Genomic DNA, 22,905 nt, shown 5'->3' on the forward strand with positions numbered 1-22,905 from the left:
AATGCTTGAAAGGGTGTTATCAAATACTAGAAATAGGTACTCTAAGTGTATCCAGAGTGGGAAACGTCATCTCATGATATAATCTTCAAAACTAGATGGAACAAAACTTTGAATGCATACTTACATTCTGGAAATAGATTAAAACTTCTCTGACAATGCGTTTCAAGTTTTGAAAAAAGGAAATTATGATGCCGCATTCTGTATGAAACTTAGATACTATTCGAACGCTGGAAATTAGGCATTTGTTTGTAGCTACTCTTCTCTATGTGTAATTGACGCTATACCTTACTATAGTTTGATTTAGTATAGAGTCGAAGGAAAGCCTGGTTGGTTGATAAATTGGCGTGGATATCTGGCAGCGATAATTAATTGCCAGTTGCAAGGCACGGCACCGCACCGCACCGCACCGCACCGCACCGCACCGCACCGCACTATAACAGTGATCCAGCTCACCACCGAGGAACCACCACCAGCAAATCACTTTCTCAATTATTATAGCATAACAAACGACGTGTGTGCCCCAGCCCCAGCCACCGCCATGTCTCCAACATGTTAATCGGCTGAAATTAATTGACGCCAGTTAGAGCGTTGCTTTAACTAAAATAATTACTCATACAGCTGTCTGGTGGTCTGGTGCTGGCTGTATGCTGGTGGCTAAGGCTGTTGCTATTGTTGCCTTGCTGGTCGGGTAATCCTTCTTATACACGTGTAAACTTTGAGCCGCGATCATGGTGGAGGAGAAAAGGAACATGGAAGAGACGGATGAGGAGAAGGAGAATTAGGAAGAGAAAGAGGTGAAAAAAGAAGAAAATTAAGAAGGATGATGTAAAGGAGAAGAAAAATAAGAAGATAAGAGGGAGAAAAGGAAGAAGATGGAGTAGAAAAGAATGAATATGAAGAAGGAAAGATATAAAAGATGAGCAACAAAAGAAAGAAAATATGAAGAAGATATGGAGTATATTAAAAAGAGCATCGGGGAAAAGAACAATAAGGAGGAGGAGTAGAAGAAGGAGAAGGAGATAAAGGAGGGGCAGTGAAGTTGTGGAGAAGGACAATGGATAATGTGGTGCAGAAGAAGAGGGAGGAGAGAAAGCTGATGAGGAAGAGTATGAAAGAAGGAGGAGAAGATGTCACTTGGAGGATATGTCAATTGTTTTGGAAGAACACAGTAGGGAGAGAATGAACAGAAGGGGTAAGTAGAAAGGCATGGTGTGTCAGAAGAGAGATTTGTGCGCATGTCACAACCGAATGTTGAATTTGAGTTAAGAGAGGGGGGAGGTTAAGGAGGATTAGCCTAGAAGAGGATGAATTTCAAGTTGCCTCGTAAGTTTTCTTTGTTTATAGAACACTCATTTATAATGTGGTTTATAGATTTTAACTCCATGACCATGGTTTTGCATTAAGATGAACTTTATTTATTCCATGTTGTCTCGAATTCTGAGCAAATAGCAATACGTAATATGCGTATTATTGGTAATGTGTTTCCCATGAACCTGAAGAGAAGTATAATAATAAAATAAGAACGAAATGCGTGAGTGAGAAACGTTAATCTTGATCTTGATAATCTCTGTCATTTTTATAGAGCTCCATTGTGGATTTTTTAAATTAAATTTTTGATGATAAAGGAAAGAATCGGCTTATACATGTATGCTAGGGGATAGGAAATTCACGAATGAGGCATTATCACTTTCCAACTACTGGACTGATTAACTTGAAATTTTGCATGTAGATTGTCAATCCACCGAGGATGGTTATAGGCCTATTTTAAATTCTCCAACATTTCAGTAGTCAAGCTTCTAATTAGACCCTTGCCGAGCACGGGTTACCTGCTAGTCATTTATAATGTTTTGAGAAGAAATCGCAAGAGATTTATCATTCAAAACTTTGATCTGATGTGTTATGAATCATAGCTCGTATTCATGAAGTAGGCCTAGTACAGATGTACATGAAGACGGCCCAAGTCTCCAATTCGTATAGTTAGTCAAATAGTTAGTGCTACTAACTATAGTATTGTTAACACTGATGTTTTGCGGAATTTACGAGCATTTTCAAGTTGTTAGTTGCTATCTTCAGACTATAATTTGTCTATTTATACTTCCTTGTACTATTTTAAGAAGTTTAGACAGTTAACATATTAGGCCAAATAAAGTTCTTCCTTGAATTCCTGAATTTAGTTTTCTTCTCATACAAATGGATATTTTTTCATCCGAACTCGATCTGAAAGGATTAAGAATTTAGGATCTCTTAGAAATGGAAATCTTGTGAAATTTCAACGTATCTTTTACCTCCTCATATTTAAAAACATCATGAGATAAACTGTCTTATTACAAAGAACCAATAATGCTATTCCTGAATGTTTACTCTTGTTGAATTTCCATCCTATATAACACTCGTTATAATGAATATTTTTGTATATATCCTTTGGTATATCCAAAATATACCGTTATATCGTTTATCGAAGGGTTTCAATCTAAATTGTATTTCATAATAGAGAAATCATCGAAACTTAAAATATGAATTTCAATATCATTATTCAGCAAAGCCCATTTCTTTTAAAATCATGAAACTGGACAAAACATGTGAAATTCTGCAAAATCTTCATGATTCTTGAAAATAAATTACAGTATAAACTGAAACCATCAGTTATTCTCTGAATTCACATTACTTCACAAAGCTGTGAAGGATTTTCTTGTCAGTACTCTAATTTTGTTTCTTGTACAGTATTTTAAATAGAATTTCACTTTTGCAAATATATTTATTACTGTTGTATTAAATTGAACATTTTCGTTGCTATTCTGAGTATACCAGATTATTAATGAGAACATGAACGTTATATTCTAAATTTAACGTTCTTGAATGTACTCCACTTCATGTTCTTCAGATGATATGCGTACAAAGTCAGAATAAGTTGTAGAATTTGAGGGAGATTTTAAAAATAGCTTCAAATTATTCTCAGTCTCAGTGGTTGGTATTTATCTTCTGTGAACAACTTAAGTTGATACGTACAAAATTATTTTTTTTCCCAAATTGATAGGTCTCATTGACTTTTGTGAACTTTCATGCCACTTGAGTTTTCATCAGCGTAGAATCTTAAACCTGAATGGAATGTTAGTGTCATTCATTGTAATTTATTTTGTTCGTTAGTAATGTCTGTTTCGTGTATCTTGTATTTAAGATTTCAACTTGATAAATATTCAGGAATAACGTTTACTTCAGGAATAAGGCTTGTTTCAAACGTATACGGTTCCATTCGGCCTGGTTCGTTTTCGGTCGATTCCGTCAAATGTGGAACGGTAATTCGGTACAAAAAAAAACGCACAGCGCCGAACCCCCTCGACCCGAAATGTTTAACCAGATTTGATCCAGTTGCCAGGAAACTTCAAAAAATTATATCTTCTATACACGCTCAGTTCAGTTTCTGTTTCAACCTGATAGCCAGATGATCTAATTTTACAAAATTTAAATTGTTAGCTTTTTATCATTTTACCTAATTTTATGAAAATCTTAACACCGCATGTGTTGGAGGAAAAATATAGAACGTGATAATGACCGTGTGAGAACCTTATATGTATGAAAGTCACATTCATTTCCGACAACGAACTGAAAACGAACCGATCCGAACGGAACCGTAAACATGTGAAACAAGCCTAAAATTTAAATTTCCTATTAGATTATGATTTGGTGAGGTGGAGTTATTTAAAACAAAAATAATTTCTTTATTGTTGTTTCAAACTTATACTTTTCCGAATTGAAATCAACTCTCCCCAAAAGAGTTGTGGACTCAACAGAAGTGGTTCTCAATTAAATTCCAGTTTTCGTTCCAAATAATGTTTATAAAAAGAGTGGACTCTAGAAGCGAAAAGAGAAAAAACAGAGAATGCATGAAGGTTGCAATTAGTAATATATGAAATCAATGAAATGAAATTTTAATTTTATGAAATCTTAATTATATGTAGGATTTTATAAAGTATCAATAATCGTTTGTTATTGGAAACATTCTCTACTGAAAGCTGAATAAATTTAATGAGCATAAATATATTGACTCCAAATAATTCGAATTAAGTGAATAAATTGATGAATTCATCCACCTTTACAACAATACAAAACCTATATATTATCATAGAGTAGTTCATCATCCATGTTTACTTTTTCCCCAACAACAAATGATTAGGTGATATCATTTCTCATTAGCTTAGAGCAATATCAGTAACTAACTCCCAAGCAATAAAGAATCAAAACAACGTTAAATTGAACGTAATACCCTCTATAAGCAGTTGTCGCAAGATTGTTTACTGAGACATTCGTGCTTAAATATCTAATCTTTGAATGACTAGAATGTTTACTACAAATTAATAGTTGTTTTCGCTTGAAGTTATGCCAAATGGCAATGGCAATGGCATGCTCAATGGCACTCGTAGGTGCAATGCCATGCTATTGCTAACCTCAACTCACAATAATGTGAGTTGTCTGCTGACACATTAATGGTGTCTAAATATTTGCTCTAATTATATACAGTCATCATTTCCGATTTCAAACCCACAACTATACACTACGCCACTTGGATTCAGCTTTGTTTATTGTTTATTGAATTGTGTTCATATTTATTGTTGATCCTCAATTCATATTATTGAATCGTTTATTGATCACTTCTTTGGTTTCATGTGCAATGAATATTGAAGGAAGATTTAATTATTCCATCATAATACATTCAAATTCAAATTCTTATTTCATATTAATCGAAATATTTTTCCACAACTTCTATTTTCACCTTTTTATCATACCAAATTTATCTCTTGATAAGAATCGTTATTCTATTCATTCTATTACTGAATTATTGAGTTATTCATGCTTTTACATTTAGAGATGATGAATAGTAGAGGTTGAATGAATTTGATGTATTCTTATCCTGATGAAATACTACTCTATCGAATAAGTTATGAAGATCAGTAACTCATTCCACCATTATTTCTTCAAAGTATTGAATAAGCTCCTTTTTAGAGCTAATATATAAACTCCATGAAAGCTCCTCAGTGACTTCTAACAAATTACAGTGTTGTCATCAGTTTTTTCTAATGCTTAAATCAAATCAAAATATTAGAGCAATATCTATTTTTTGTACAGCATTAAACTACACAATTCCAAGAACTATGTTTTTCTACAGAAACTCCAATTGCCCTACGTAATATACATCAACTTTTCTGAGAAGTCGGGATTTTAATGTTGTATGAGAAAATTGACTGAATCAAGTTAACTTTTCCCTTCGGTTGATACTGATGCAATAAAGAAAGGAAAATTGATATCACGCTTATTTATCTTCAGTTTTTGTTGGAAGCAAGCATCTTTCAAGTTACAGGTATACTCGTCTATAGTTGAGCCGCGTCTATACATTGAGAATGTTTATTGCGTTTTGAAAACGGTATTCTTCGAAGTAGTATGCTACTGTGTAGTCAACTAGAATTTGAAAATCGGTTACCTCATGTAATTTTTTGAAAGTTTCGTCAAATATATTTTATGATATTTGCCCATTTCATATAGTCAATTCATATTTCAATTTCATATTTGAATGGAATTTAATTAATTAATTTTTTAATTTGTATATTCAATATAAATATTTTTTGTTGCAGTGTGTATTGGACCGTGTGTGGCAATGGCCATTCAACGCTTTCACGTTGGACACTGTCACAGGAGGTAGTAATTTTATCTACTATTTAATATTATAACGAATATTATTATTGATATAGTAGAAATTATCTTGTTAAATCCATAATTCATCAATCAACTGGGATATACTACTGTAATTATTCTCAGTTTTAAAATATTTGATAAGCGTATTTATATTTTACTCTATAATGTTTAATTTTTTTAGTCAAAGAATTACCAAAATTGGCAACCATTGTTCAGAATCTGCTCAATATTATTTTTGCTACTCGTATAATATTTATAGCCCAACATATTTGAGTAGAATGAAACAATATATACCGTAACAGACAGTTTGACAATCTGGTTTCCAATATTTGCTATTCATATTAGTTTCTTCAATTGAGAGTAACTGCTCTAGCTACTCTAATTTCAAAAATGTACGACTTGGATGTTATTTTTCCATCTTGACAGTGAAACACGATGCGATACAACACGAGAATTGGATTCTAAAACCAATACAAGTGTCTAGTGGAAGGGGGAAGTACGTAGGCCGAGGGAAAGGAAGAGCCCAATACAATTTCTAAGTAAATAGGGAAGAAAACTTGAACATAGATATTGATTGTTCGGTGGGTCAGTGCTGGTGACACTGAGATGGAGCCGGAGCCCTTGCCATTGGAGGAGATCTGCAACTTCTCAACCAACAACGCTATATTTTCATAGCAGAAACATTTCTTGTGTCAAACTGAATGCAGAGGCAGGGGCAGGGGCAGGGGCAGGCTCACTGTTAGCTGTTTACACTTGTATTGAGAACAAGTTTGCCATCAAAGTGCCTTTTTGCCTCTTCAGTCTTTTGAGTATTCATTTTTTGAAAGAGAGAAGTAATCAATAGAATGTCTTTACGTACATCTACATTGATAAACACTTTCAGTACTCTCTTGATGATTGATTTCATAATACTATATCTATAAAAACACTCAACTTATAGGAGCTACTTTTGAAAAATGACCTGCTAGTTAGGGTCGAAACTAGTCGTTGAAATATTTTAAAGTTTTTAATAATGAAGGGTACTACAAGTTTCTATATTGTTTTTATTGACTATATTTATATATTATCAGTTTTAATGTAAGTAGTATTTACTTCGACGATATTCATTCAACTTTTAACATATATAATTTTCTCAGTTGAACTGTTCTGAGTTTCATAACCATATATTGTTCAAGATCAATATATCAATTAATTCTTTCGAAGCAGGTTTTAAACCACAAATCGAAAAAATAGATTAAATTTTCAAAATTTATCTGCAAACAATGTTTTACGGTATTTCTCTGTCTGACTTAATAATAAGGGCGTTGCATTACATTTGGTGCTAATAACTACCTACGGTGCTATTTTGATAATGGCTGGGTATTGAATCGACTTTGTCATTCAAAAATTAAAAATTCAAAGGATTTGAAACGGGGAGGAATAACACTGTCAAGATGTAGAATATTGTCTACTACAATACAAATGTATTGTCTATTACAATTATAGGTACCATGATTACTCCAACACACACATTTAAAAGCATATATAAATAGAATAAGAACATTGCTCTACTTGTCATATACTGTTCCATTTCAGAGATATGATTGATTAGAAGAAAATGGTACTGTTCGAAAAAATCAAGGGGAAAATGTCCTTTAAATTGTTTAGATATTTTCCAAGGTTGCTAAATAAAATATGGTGTTAGTATTAACGGGTAGGTAACACCTTCTGTATAGGCATTCTGTATAGAGATAGAACTCTGAATTTTATCTCCATTCATATTCATGATAATACTAAAACACGTTTAAAATAATCTTTTTCATTTTCAATCACTATTTTTTGTTACTTATCATGCACCAAGTACGCCTGGAGCATTGCGCCAGATATTCCTGTGCAGAAAAATCCATTACCTGAATTAAGTTTGGTTGAATGACGCATTAGTACGGCTTCACATTAGGGAATTTCTCAAATAAAGCGATCCTCGTTGCATGGAAATAGCAGATCGAACATGCTTTATCATTCAATCTGCTCATGGTGTATCTCATTTATTATATTCATGTGTTGTTCATTTTTTGTATTTGCAGGGAGATCGCTGCCAGTATTGTGTGTTCATTTGTTTCACTGGTACGGTCTAGTGGACCATTTCAATTTGGATGTGGTGCGAGTGTGGAAATTATTTAGTAAGTACCAAGTATTCACTGAATGTCATAAGAATTTAACTGATAAATTATGATAATTGAAAATTGGGAAATTTATGGGCGTTCTAAAGTCTTTGATCTGTTAGATATCCATTGTTCGAGAAGTTACATTTGGAAACTTAGTTTGTCATTTTGGTTGATCAATTTTCTGTCACTACTAAAACTAGGTATTAGATAATTATGTGTCCAGTTTTGTGGATTTAGTATGTACTACTCTCCCCCAAGATCAAGTGGCCTGATTGGGGCTTACAAACTACCGTAAATTCATTATCTATTGAATGAACGCTTCATAAAAAACCAATAAGAATAATTCAATGTTTTGATTAGTATCAATAAATTTGTTAATTCAATTGAAATTGATTTATTTAAAACTATCCAGAGTTATTTAGAATAGTTTATCAGGATTGTGTTTTTCATACAAAATCATTTAGCCTATAATTTACTCTAAAATAGGCATTGCTTTGTGTGTTTTGTAAAGGTAAATAAATACCAAATAATTGTATCAAAATATATCTCTAGAACAGTTTTTTATTCTTAGAGGACAATAGTTACCTACATTAATAAAAGAAAATTTACAAAAAACTCACTGTTGTGAAGAATATACATTCTATCACAACTGAGAAAACTTATTGCAGCTTGTAGAGTTGTAGCAGTATCCCCACAGTTCTTCAAGTTTGCTGGTCAAAAAGTTGTTTCAATATTGATCTGATATGAACAATTCTTCACATAACATTTTCATTTATATATATATATATATATATATATTATATATATATATATATTATATATATATATATCACATTCTTGTTTACTTTCTAATTCTCTCTTTGAGACAATTTCCCCAACTTTGTTGGTGTGGAGTCCCTTGCGGGAAGGTCTCACCTCGCCTAAATATATGTGAGCCGTCAATCGGCCATACCACTGACTATTTCAGCCAGGACTGACAGTTCCACGAGCAATAACACGGCAATTCAATAACACGGGAGTGACCTGGTCAAAAAATTTTGTGATGAGCGGGTTTGAACCCGGAATCTCAAGGCTATACAAGCACTATATCCACTAGACTAGACCACGGATCACTCCACTGGATTAATCTTATCTGATTTGTGGAAAAAATATTATTCATTTGTCATATTTCAATTATTCATTATTTTATTGTGCAGGTTTAGTGGAAGAAGGCTACCACAGTACAAACCCTTATCATAACTCAATTCATGCGACTGACGTCACACAAGCGATGCACTGCTTTCTTCAGGAGGAAAAGGTAACATTCTCACAATATTATCAGATTAAATAAAAAGTAGATTAATATTTAGCTAGTAGGCTCCTGTCATTTGACAAAAACTATTACTGTGAATCAGATGGATCTGAAGTTAAAAATATGCATGCTCAATATTTAAGTTCTATGATTTAAACTTTGTTACCATAATTATGGCTTTATAAATACCAGGGTACACGCAGCCGGCATTACCTTCCTTGACTGGGAGAGGGAAATTCAAATTCACACCAGTATCCTCCAACTATAATAATAATTGGAAACTAGTTTTTTACTATTTCACATTCTAATAGTGTGAGAACAATAAATTGATGAGTAGAATTGATAAGTAGAATTGATGAGTATTGTTTGGTGTATTGACGACACAGAGTGGCGGAACTCGCTCTCTCTCTCTCTCTCACACACACTCTCTCTCTCTCTGCCATTGCAGTCTGAATTTCATTTGTTCAATCTAGTAATTATTCAGCGTTGTATTGGAGGGTTGAGTGTAAGAGAGGCCGGCTGCGCCCTAACTCCGCCCTCCTTGGTAAAAATAAAGGCAGCTATTCTATTCTATTCTCTCTCACCGTCTCTTCCATTGCAGTCGCTGTAACTTTGTGTTGGATTACACCTATTGTCTTGAAAAAGGCTGCAGCGATACTGTACACAATATTATTAGTATTTTAAAAATTGATTTTCCTTGTTGGATTGAGAATAGTAGTCAGACGTAGTTGAGCAGTGCTTGTGGAAGGTGCTATGCTATGGTTTCGTTTACTCTGATCGTGCATTTGGGTGAGTGTTCAAAAAACTGTGAAAATTCATTCGACCAACTGTCCAGTTCATTACAATATTTATTCAAAATTTAGGAAAAGCTTTTCATCAGTTATTACCCAGGATTACCAAAATTTATTCCAAAATTTCTTACATTCAATTTCAAATGTATATACGGAGAAAGAGAGAGCGAGGGAGATGGCAACATTTTGTAATATGATGTATATGAAACTTAAGGAATGAAATATGTTTAGCTTTGTTGAATGTATTCTGTAATATGGAAAATATGAATTATTTTATCAATTTATTAAGATTGTACTGTAACATATTCACTGCACACTATTGCGATGTTGTGTGAGTGTGATTGATAAATTATTGATCAGAATGTTGATATTTGTGCTTTTAATTGTCATTAAGGGTTCAACGTACTCTAAGTTTTGCTAACTATACTGAGCAGGTTATTGAAATTTCCTTGCGTTATGTATGTATTATCCATGAGAAGATTAGAAAGAGGAGTCCTGGGACAGTAAATTTGGTCATGTTAGTTGTTGTTTTTTTTGCTTTGATCTTTGGAATCTTTTGCTTTTAAGTAGTGCTCATAATAGTCACTTACTAAGTAATTTGAGAATGATTGGTTTAGTTTGATTTTTAATGTAATTTATGTTCAAAATATACGTTTATTAATTGAAACTTGCTTGTAACTTGTTAGAAATCATGGGGCCTAGTGTCAAATGGTATTCTTGTAGATATATTGATTAATAAATTTATCTTTTATCTTAGCTTGTGTCCTGGTTATTGCATCTTAGTTATCAAGTTTATTCCATCGTAAGAGTAGCCTTGAGGAGTTCTGAGTCGGTTACATCATTACGAACCTCTGCAAATCATTGATTTATATTTAATCATTTATTAGAAAAGTTGCATTTGTAATTTATTTATAGATTTCTGAATAATGATTATTTATTTAATAATTTATTGATGAAATTTTTATCATTCTTAAAAAAAGAATCAAAGCATCCATGTGTAATAATTCCAATGGTAGTGATCCTTTTTGGAATTTCACAAGTGACTTGAACAAATTTTCGTCCTTCATACTTCATATAGGAAAAAATAATTGGCTTATACTTGTACGTAATAGGAAATACATCATTGGTGCATTATCATTATATGAACTGATGAACTTTTATTACTTATTATCATAAGTTCATCAGTTATATGAACTGATGAACATATTATTACTTATTATCATTATTATCATAAGTTCATCAGTTCATTTAATGAATGCACCAATGATCTATTTCCTATTCTGTACAAGTATAAGCCAATTATTTTTTCCTCTTTATATTTTTGATTCTTAAAAAATATATAGATCAGGACATGGAGACTAAGGTTCAAGAGTACTTAATTTTTTTCAAATCCTCATCAGCAGATCTTTTTAAAATCCTTCATAAGAAAGCATGAACGATGAAAATTTGTTGAATGCTTTGATTCTTTTTTAAGAAGGATAAAAATTTCATCAATAAATTATTAAATAAATAATCATTATTCAAAAATCTATAAATAAATTACAAATGCAACTTTCCTAATAAATGATTAAATATAAATCAATGATGAATAATGACTTCCAGAGGTTCGTAATGATGTAATTTATATGAACTTGCAATTTTTTACATACGATTCTGAATTTACTGAGGATATACTGTATATAGGAATAGACTATATTCTCATTGCTATTAATCAATTCATTCTTATTAAATAATTAAAACAAAATTTATCGAATTTGTGATTCATAATTTACGCAACAATAAAAGCCCAGCCAAACCGAGCTTTCTCCAAGTGACTCAGTAGCGGAACTGTTAGCACGTGTGGCTCATGAATCAAAGATTACGGGTTCGAAGCCAATCGAACTCCATTTTTTTTGTTGATCATTTTAAACTCTGATAAAGATTATCCACGTAATTTCGACAGATAATAAATGATGATTTTTTCATGTTTCTTGAACAAAAGGAGATTGCACTAAATTTTGCCTAGTGCAAAACACAGGTTTCCTGCTAGTTCTTTATAATGGAAGTGGTACAAAACTTTTTTCACGGGAAGTTATGATAACTTGATTTTGATGATGGAACCTTTTCAATTTTCATATTTTTTTCAGATTCGTAAACATCTGACACCTCTGGAAACGATGGCTTCACTGATTGCAGCCGTTACGCACGACTTGGATCATCCCGGTGTTAATCAGCCCTTCCTGATTGCCACTTCCAATCATTTAGCTGCCCTCTATGAGGTAACTATCCTCAAACCATATTCAGCACCATTTACACTTCCATTTTCATCTTCACACCACATTTTTATGATAATTATAGGATAGTAAGCTTATAGGGAGTTCATCAATGCAACCAAAAATCACAAGGACAAGATTGTAAGGGAATAAGTATCGAGTTTTACGTGCATACATTGGTTCATCCCAAATTCAACTGAAGAATAATAGTTTTAATCCTTTCATTGCTGTGTTGATTTCGAGTTATTCAAAATGTAACTACTGTATATTCTTCGGGTGAAATGATCATAACTCAGTAACATCATTGTAATTAATTTCATTAATATTATTATTGTTTTCAAGTCGAGTTATCTTCTCATAAATAAAAGTAATAAATTTTGTTTATTTTATGAAATCTCCAACATCATCTCTCGATAAAGACCTTTTCTCTCATTGTGAAATACAAATACAGTACCGCTTTATACTACTGTGTATCTACCTATCAGATCCATTAATTTATTGTATTTAAACACCCATTGGATATTAATCGTAATTATTATTATTAAAAATGATCCCTTATTACTTTTGTTTCATTTAATTCTTTCAATTTTTTGTTAATTTCGTCTTCTTCCTTATACAATCTTTCCTGTCAATTACAGCAATGCATTTATAATCTTCTGCTAATATTATTTCATCTACTGTACTTCTTTTACTTCTCTTATTGCATCTATTGCAAATCTTGGGGCTTTTCCAATGTCAATACTATTCATCACTCTTAGATTCTAATCTTCTCACAAGTTAATTGTATATATGCTATATGGAGCTCATTTTTATCTAAAATGAATTTCTATACATTATTATTAACTTATTTCTATTCTTGATTAGAATACCATTCATCTTTTGGGGAAAGTTCCAAGTCCTGTGAAGAAAATGAGAATTGTGGGTTGGGTCTGAATTAACGGTATATTCTATATTGTATTGTTTTGAATACTCTTTCTCTATTGTTGTTTTTTTGATTGATTTATTCGAATTATTGGAAACATCAAAAACATTAAACATATGGGATGCATAATGAGTAATATTATATTGAGTACTTGATGTTAATCAAAATTATTTGTCGATCTTGGGAATTTTTCAGTGTCTAACCTAAAGAACTCATGGAAAAGTCCATTTTATTATCGATTAATTCCGTCAAATATGAGAAATATTGGGGTAGATGAAGAATCAACAAAATAGGAATTGAACTTTTGCCAATCTGATTTCATTTTTTAACAGGCAATGCACATAACTTGATTCATAAGGGATCCAGATATCTTCAATTAGTTTAATGAAGGTTAAATCACTCATATTCTAATATCTAATATTAAAAACTCAATCATATTTTTTCTGTACTTACTTCATCATTTTCTGAACTCTATCCTTCACCTGGGATCTGACTCTAATTTTTAATATCCTTGTAACGGATTTGGGGAGAACTTTTCTGATCTTAATCTGTCTATTCACTCTCTGCTTTTGCTGTTGCACTTTCTAACTTTCTGCCTTTCTTTTTCATATTTTCTGTTTGCTGAAACCTGTTTTTACAACTTTTTTTGCTGCTGGCCAGGACGAGGTAATGAAATCTGTTTCAGTATATTTATATATTTTTGTGTAATGTAGCCATAGTCCAGATAACACAAAGTAGATTAGATTCTGTTAAAAATATCACAGCACTGAAAGGATCAATGTGATTGGTTGCGAGTGGATAGAGCTTGCATAGCGACACTGAGGCTCAAGCACAATTTATAATCACCTAATTACAATCTACTTTCCACAAGTAAGAGGTCCTGATAAATTGTGGGTGTGTTTCCAGTGTTCAGTGTTGTTTGTAAGAGATAATCTTCATGTTTGAACTTGGAGCTGAGCTGGCTAATCATATATTATAAGCTTGCATTGATTTTTTTGAAGAGCTTAGATTTCATGAAGATTTCCGCTTCCCGTTCAGTGATCACCTTGGCTAAAATCAATTAATGGGTTCCAGTGTTCGTTGATTTGGCACTCAAACTCAATGCTAGCGGTATTTATTCTTTCCAATACCAAACAGGAGATATCAATTTTACTCAAACCGTATATTTTTGAATTTGCTAGTTTCTATCTCAGTTCAATTCACGTTCTTTGATGTATTAACGTAACTGAGTTGCCATATCTGAATGTTTTTTCAAGTTCTCACAATACGCTTTACCATTCGATAAACAAACATTTTGTGATTGATTGGTACTAACATTTAAAACTGATTGATTGTTTTGGGTAATACTTCAACATTTAGTGCTTAGGTAACTGCTTCTTTCAATCAGAGCTTATTCACTGCTTGTTTGAATTTATAGATTATTACCAATAATAACATTTGCATGAAGAAATCCTCAAAAGTTCATGTGAGAATGAAAAGTTGTATAGCTTTATTAGACATGATGTTGGAAATTAATCATAAAATTGAATCTTTATATATTATGACAGTAATATGAATCAAACAATAATTCATTTAGTTTTATAATATACATTTACATTTTCCTACATCTGTTGTGAAAATAAATTATTGATCTAAGTGAACAACATCTAACATAAAATGTAAATTAAACTTTGGACTCTGTCCGTTTCTTGTTTCATATTATTGTATTGTAACTTTCGCTGTCTGAGTATTTTCCATTTGTAAAAAGAATATTTGTCATATCAGCTTTGTTCGGTTTCATGTTGTAAATTCAATACTCATAATCACATTTTAAAAGTTATATGATATTATAGAGCTATATAATAGTGAGTTTATTTAAAGAATTGGTTCATTCAAGGTTTAGTATATTGAATTATTAATTTTCAGGACTATTATTCAATTCAAAAAAAATTGAAAGCAAACAATGTTATTCAGTAAAGTATTCATGTAGGCTTGAATAAATGAAAAATTCTCTGCTAATAATCTCTGGCTTGCTTTTAATAGAATGAAGTTTTTGAACAATATCTATATCTAATTATCTCTGATATTTTGAAAAGCTTGGAACTATCGATTCTATAAGAAATCATCTTACTCGTTTTAAAACAGCGAATGAAGTTTGACTGTAATAACTGTTTATATTCTACTAATACCAGAGTGCTATTAATATCCTTTAGCCTATCTCCCTCAAAATAAAATATAATCCCCACGGAATTAACACTCTTCCGTGTTATATAATATTATTATAGTATAGCATCTTTGACAGTCGTCATTTTTCGAAACATCAACTATGAATTCAACTGTCATTAAATATTAGATATTTTCACACTATTTCAAGTATTGATTGTTATAACTGATTTTTGAGTAGATGCACAATTTATCCAGCTTATATTACGATATTGAAGTGTTGAAACAAAACTTTGAATTCTAAATTATCACATCTCTGTGATTGTATCATCAACTTTTGGCTTAATTTCTTTCGAAGAATTGGTTTTTTGTTCACATTCTACTCTCATACTAAACATACTACATAAAACTCTCATTCGCCTGAGTTTTGTATGAATGAAACTGTCTTCATAGAAAAACAAAATATCGATTTCTACTAATCAAATCGAATAAATCTTTATTCACCAAATGAAATACATTTGTAGTATCAATTAACTACATAATAATATTCAACACAACAAATTTAATCAATAAAAATGACCAAGATGTTTTAAAGTGACATTGATTGAGTGCTCTTAGTTATTATTATTGTGTGTTAGCGAGTTATGTTTTGTGTGTTAACAGAATACTTCGGTTCTGGAAAACCATCACTGGAGATCTGCAATCGGCTGCCTGTTGGAGAGTAGTCTGGCCGCGCAGTTGGAGACTAGCATTAGGCCCGAATTAGAACAGCAAATTAGTTCACTCATCTTAGCGACTGATATCACTAGACAACAGGAATTTCTCACAAAATTCAAGGTACAGTGATAGTCTTACGTAGCTATATTATTTTCCAACGGCCCTTCACCAAAATATTAGGCATAGAAATGTATTATTTATTAGGCATAGACATTAGAAATAGGACAAATTCTTAAAAATAATGTAACATTATCGGTGTGGAATATTACCTCACTGTAATGAGACATTTATTAATTCATGATAGAAGAAAAAAATCATAAGTTATAAAAGATGATAGGGCGATAATATTCTGTATTTCAATGTAGTTGCTAGTTCGTTAGTTAATAGAACCAATAATGAATTATTGGGTCTCGTTTACCCAATATGAATGACTAATATCAACAAGGGATATGTGGTTTGTAGAATCAATAGTTTTTCAACTGAAATCTCTATTAGTTATGTTATTTTAGTTCGTAAAAAATCATTGTCTCAATTGATTTTATTTGAAAGGGATTCGTCATAGTTGGAAGTCTTGGAAGTACACTTTCAAAAATTTAAAGATGTTATTCGAAGAAAATCTATTGTTTAATTATCTATTTTTATGCTATTTCGCTCCTTAATAAAATATGAAGCAAGTGGGAATTGATTAATATTTTATCCACAGTGTAAAATATAATATTATTTACTGTGAATGAATTGCATTTATATTTTTTATTTTAAGTTTTTTATCAACTTAATTCTCACTTTAAAAGAAATCGTCACAATTACTTTGAGAAATAAAAGGTCTATTCCAAAGCTGGCTCTCTTCCTAAATTTTATATTTCATGATTATCTATAGATGTATTCACTAGAGTGGAACGTGGTTATAACGTCATTCAAGGGACTACACTTCCAATGACGCTATATCCCTATATCAGAGTGACACTAGAGAAGTAACATTAGAAAGAGGTTTCAAAATATTAATTTTAAACCGAGGAAAATTTTTAAAAAATGCACAAAGAAGTCTGTAATTTTCTTCTGAACAGCCCTCTCAGAAAAAATCCACTGTCGTGTTTAGAAGATGTTGAGCTGATTGAGCGGCCCAATTTTCTTGACGTTATATGAGAGGTTTTATGATTTACTGTCGATAAATCTGAGTTTTTCACAATGTAAATACTCATAGTTTGGCGGGATCTATAAATAAATGACGTTATATCCGTGTTGTCGCTATGGCCGAGGCCTCAATATCAAGTTACACTGTATATTATTGCGTTTACTTTACTTTTGTGATACATCTGCTTGTATAATAAATTTTTGATTTGGTTGATTGGATTACAGAGGTACCTGGACCAGGACGAGCTGGACATGAGCCGCGCAGAGGACCGACACTTTATCCTGCAGATCGCGCTGAAGTGCGCCGACATCTCGAACCCGTGCCGGCCGTGGGACGTGTCCAGCAAGTGGGCGCACAAGGTCTGCGAGGAGTTCTTCCGCCAGGGGGACTACGAGCGCCAGCTCAACCTGCCTGTCACCTCGCTCTGCGACCGACACTCCACTTCTGTACCAAAGATTCAGACTGGTAAATCTTCCACTCACACTTTCTATTTATTCAGGCCTATTTGTGTAGCCCTTATGTTGAAACCGCATGCTTTGTTATTTCGGGTCCTCCATGCCCGTAATAATAAAAACTAAATGTACAGAATATGTCCCACGAAAGTTTATATTTTTCACTCCGGGTAAACAAATAACTATTATTTATCACTTATAATCATATACAGTGAAAAAGTTCCATGAAAAAGCCGAAGACCATAGATTCTACATGAAATTTGCAACAAAAAATGTCCAGTAAAATGTTCTTATATCGACCTTAGTTTTCGAGATATATCGATTTTTAGATATTTTTGAAAAACGTCAATAACTACAGAACTATCACTCAAAGTCTAATTCTAAGGATATGACTGGAAAGAGAGAAGATTCATGCATGTAATTTTCTCCTTTGTTTGACATTTTGAACTTCTTATGAGCGATCAAAGTTAAAAAGTACATTCATCAAAGCCAAATCTCAAACAGTTTGAACGCTCTTAAAAAGTTCATAAACGTCAAAAAAATGAACAAATAATATGAATCTGATTGGAAATTTCTTTCTCTTTCCAGCCATATCCTTAGAATCAGACTTTGACTGATAGTTTACTAGTTATTGACGTTTTCCAAAAATATCAATATATCTCCAAAACTAAGGTTGATATAAGAAAATTTTACTAGACATTTTTTGTTGCAAATTTCATGTAGAATCTATGGTGTTTGTCTGTTTCGTGCGACACCCTGCATATTTGGTGTTTGTTATTAAGGGCAAGGTAGGACCCCAAATAACAGGGCATGCGGTTTCAACATTATTCGGCTACACCGAAGATGATCACCGCTACCGACATTCACCACTCAAGCAGTTATTCTTCTCTCTCTCAAAATGCACCTGGTTGCTATCAGCAGTAAGCAATAGGGTGGGAAGTGGGACAAAGAACACCATGAATGTGATGAGCTGTCATGAGGAACAACTAGAAATTGTATTGATCCCTAAAATTGTTTTTATTCAATTTCTCCAATAAAAATTGTTTTGAACTTGACTTGCTCTACCTACATGATTGATTTCTTGATTAGGGTGCGGCACAAACAGAGCAGAGCGGTCAGGCGTTCCTTGTTCTTGAAAACTGAATACATATACAAACTTGTTTTATTCACTGAATTAGCACGAAAAATAAAAATGATAAAATTAAGAACAAAAACTTAAAATACATTATTATATTAACATCTACATAATACTCCTATTGTATAAAATTACTATAAAAGTACAACAAAGGAGTCCAATACGAAGCACGGATACATAGTGGTAAGAAAAATTAATATGAAAACTACCAAATTTCTAATATGTGGTCAAACCAAATCTCCTTCCTCCATAATTTCCAGTGAAGGATTCGTAATCCGATCAATATAAATGAGGTAACATATTTGGATTGGTTATGTTGCAGATATGTTGAAGATTATTTGGATTGATATGTTTGCAGGTTTCTATAGATTTGTAGTAGCGCCACTGTTTGAGGAGTGGCACAGGTTCCTGGGAACTGGGCTCTCAGACAGCATGATGACGCACCTCAAGGGCAACCAAGCCAAGTGGGAGACACTAGTGCAGCAGGAACTCGCCGACGAAACCAAAACTGAAATTTCCGAAGCTGAAGAAATACCCGAGGAAGAAGTGAGTATTTCTCCAAGTCTCTCATTCTGTACTTGTTCAATACTTTGAAGTCTAATTTTCTCAATATCTTATCATAATTATATTCATTAATTTATTTTTTTATTCATTTATCTATTTAATTATTTACTTATTGAGTCATTATAACCTCCAAAGAGAGTTGGAGGAGTAGGCCTATAATCATGTCATAGCCTGACAAGCAGTCTCAATTCATTAGCAATCCAAGTATTTTGTGATTATTATGGATTTTTTTGGCATTAGTCTCTTCTTCGATAAATCAATGTTCTCATATAAATAATATTATAGTCCTGTCAATGAAAGATTACAGAGGAAAAAGTTTGGAACACAATTTTTGACCCCGCAGCTCTTTTAAGGTTAGTAAGCAGGTAAAGATATCAAAAGTCCTCACTCCTAACCCCTGTGCTAAGTGGGTGAGGGTGGTTTGAAAGTACCATATTTTAGGTCAATCTTGATCAACATGCGCCCCCAGATGGCTGAATTGATCCGTTAATCTCAAAATGGATAGAATTACAGACGATTTTATGAAAAAATCGAAAATGTTTTGCCGTCATCTTGTTTTTTATGATGTCAAACATTTTTGAGATTGCCATCATGTTTCTCTTTCTACGCATTATTACGAAGAGGTTGATACCATTTCCAAGTCTGTACCTTCAAGGAGTCATCTGTTACACGGTTTTCTAATTGTTAGGTTTGACATATGGTGGAAAAAGCCTGTTTTCCACTGCAAACAGTACTTTCTCTCTTTTTCCGATAACGCTCCAGCCGTATAATATGGACTTACAGTCTTCAATCAGATGCCATTTTGAAGCTTCGGAAATATTCTACAACACTGTGCCAATAATACTAGTGTAAGTCTACTGCAAATACATATACAGAGTGCAAAGTGAAATATTGTCCCCGAAAAATGTATGTTTCAAGTATTTAAAGTTAAGTTAATCACGAAAAAAGTAGTCCAAATGAAAGTATTCTATCGAATATTATAGATTGGCTAATTCTAAACACTTTGGTAGTAAAATCAATCCGATATCTCCCACAATAACTGAATAGCAAGCTGTGATGATAAAACAGCTGTAATATTTATAATCTGTTATCTCTGTTACTAAGACACATATTTAATGTCGAATAAAGCTCGTGTTGAGTCCAATTCTATTACAATTTATTCGACATTAAATATAAAATAAATGGGTCCGAAAAGAAAAACGAGTAAACGTCAAGATTTAGTCAGTGAAGGAGAAAACGATTCGCAAAACCAAATGCTTGGAAAAATACTGAAACCAACAGTTTTATCGATTGACCAAGATTCAGATGAAGCACCGAAAACGTGGAGACATTGGAAGGTAACATTTTTAAACTTCTTAAAAAACAGTTCAATCCCGAAAAAGGATGAATTGAATGTTTTGATCAATTATGTGTCACCGAATATTTTTGAAAGTATTTGCAATTGTATATCATTTGAAGAAGCTATAACAACTCTTGAAGAAAGCTTTATAAAACCTCAAAATGTAGTACATGCACGTTACTGCTTATCTAAAGCAAAACAAACCCATGGAGAATCAATTGATCAATTCTATAATAAACTAAAACGGCTAAGTTTACCATGTAACTTTCAAGCAGTCACGGCTGACGATAACAAAAGTGAATATATCCGAGACGCTTTCATCTCCGGATTAGAATCATCGAAAATCAGACAACATCTTTTCGAAATGAAATCGCTAACTTTGCAAGACGCTATCTCACAAGCACGAATGTTAGAGAATGCTGAAAACATTGCTAAAGAATACGAAACCAGTTCAGAATATGTTAACACAGTCCTAGCAAACGAGAATAAAAATACCGAGAAAACGACTTTAGTCCGTAATTCTTACCAAAAGAAGATTCAATGCAGATTTTGTGGCTATAATAATCATACTGATAATAGCCAATGCCCAGCAAAAGGACAACCATGCCTAACTTGTAATCGAATAGGCCATTTTTCAAAAGTATGCAGAGCACGAAACGATAAAAAAAACCAAATGGTATCTGCCACAGTAATTTCAGCAGCAAATACCAGCACTGACCTCTCAAAATGTCTTGTTCCTATACGTGTTAATGGAATAGATACATTGGCACTATTAGACACTGGGAGCACAGCAAGTTTTATAGATAAGAAACTAGTAGTACAATCGAAGATGAAAACTATGCCATATTCCAATTTGATTACATTTGCTTCAAGTGCCTGCAACACTAAAACAACTGAGTGCGCTTTGAGTGAAATATATTTCCAGAACGAAGAATATAATGATTTTCCTTTGATCGTATTGAACAAATGTTGCGCTAGTGTAATTTTGGGACACGATTTTCTAAAGAACTTTTCATCCATCACTTTTGATTTCGGTGGATCTAAAGCAGCACTACAACTGAATGAAGACAATGACGCAAGAAGGCCTACTTATGAAATTAAAAAGTGTGCTCTAGCCCAAGCTACAGTAGAACCTGTCTCATTGTTTCGTGATCTTCAACCGGACTGTCGGCCTATAATAACTAAATCGAGACGACATTCAGAAGAGGATTACTTGTTTATGATGAATGAAGTCAAACGGCTTAAAGATGCTGATATTATAGAAAATAGTCATTCTTCTTGGAGAGCTCAAGCATTTGTTACTTCAAGAGAGAACCAAAAGAAACGTATGGTGATTGACTATTCACAGACCATCAACAAATTCACGAATTTGGATGCTTATCCACTACCACTAATGGAAGAATTAGTCAATAAGGTAGCGCAATATAAAATATTCTCATCTATTGACCTGAAATCTGCCTATCACCAGATACCAATCTTGCCTGAGGAAAGGCATTTCACCGCATTTGAAGTTGGACACAAACTGTATCAATTCAAAAGAATTCCGTTCGGAGTCACGAATGGAGTAGCTGCTTTCCAGAAAGTGATTGATCAAATCATAGAACAAGAAAATTTGACATCATTTTATGCCTATTTAGATGATATTATTGTATGCGGAAGGACCCAAGAAGAACATGATGAAAATTTAGAAAATTTCTGGAGAGCAACAGAAAAATATGGCCTCACGATTAATGAAGAAAAGTGTAAAATATCTATGGAGAATTTAACCTTTCTGGGATTCGAAATTGGTCAGGGTATGATTAAGCCCGATCCAGATCGATTGAAACCACTCCTTGACTTACCAGCTCCAAAAAATCAGAAAGAATTGAAGCGTGTCCTTGGAATGCTTGCACACTACTCCAAATGGATAAAAGAATTTTCAAAAAAGATCCATCCACTTGTGCATAATACTCACTTCCCGTTGAATGAAGAATGCAGAAATATATTTGAATCATTAAAGAAAGAAATAGGATCTGCAGTTCTAGTGCACATTGATGAAAAAGTCCCGTTCACTTTGGAAACTGATGCCTCAGATTACGCTATTGGAGCAGTATTAACACAGAATGAGAGACCAGTGGCGTTTTTCTCAAGAACTCTTTCCACATCTGAAACTAGGCACTCTGCAGTGGAAAAAGAAGCTTATGCCATTGTGGAATCAATCAGGAAATGGCAACATTACTTACTTGGACGAGAATTTACACTTATCACAGACCAGAAATCAGTTTCATTCATGTTTAGTAATAAACAAACCAGCAAGATTAAGAATGACAAAATCCAACGATGGCGCCTTGAATTGTCAG

General features: G+C 32.9%; 1 protein-coding gene across 14 annotated transcripts in view; it reads left to right on the top strand.

Moving 5' to 3' along the window:
• Window positions 1-22,905, top strand: part of LOC111045382 (high affinity cAMP-specific 3',5'-cyclic phosphodiesterase 7A) — a 319,448-nt gene that overhangs the window by 269,642 nt on the left and 26,901 nt on the right. For 8 of the 14 annotated variants that reach the window (XM_039430779.1, XM_039430776.1, XM_039430777.1 and 5 more), the window contains 8 exons: window positions 5,625-5,688; window positions 7,749-7,844; window positions 9,026-9,126; window positions 12,038-12,169; window positions 13,746-13,751; window positions 15,891-16,064; window positions 17,301-17,541; window positions 19,022-19,209. In XM_039430779.1, the coding sequence (XP_039286713.1) occupies window positions 5,625-5,688; window positions 7,749-7,844; window positions 9,026-9,126; window positions 12,038-12,169; window positions 13,746-13,751; window positions 15,891-16,064; window positions 17,301-17,541; window positions 19,022-19,209 (1,002 nt within the window). The remainder of the gene's footprint in view (window positions 1-5,624; window positions 5,689-7,748; window positions 7,845-9,025; window positions 9,127-12,037; window positions 12,170-13,745; window positions 13,752-15,890; window positions 16,065-17,300; window positions 17,542-19,021; window positions 19,210-22,905) is intronic. The other 6 variants (XM_039430781.1, XM_039430778.1, XM_039430780.1 and 3 more) reach the window with 1 other exon arrangement.

This window comes from Nilaparvata lugens, chromosome 6 (genome assembly GCF_014356525.2).
Source record: "Nilaparvata lugens isolate BPH chromosome 6, ASM1435652v1, whole genome shotgun sequence".
In the NCBI taxonomy this organism is placed as follows: domain Eukaryota; kingdom Metazoa; phylum Arthropoda; class Insecta; order Hemiptera; family Delphacidae; genus Nilaparvata; species Nilaparvata lugens.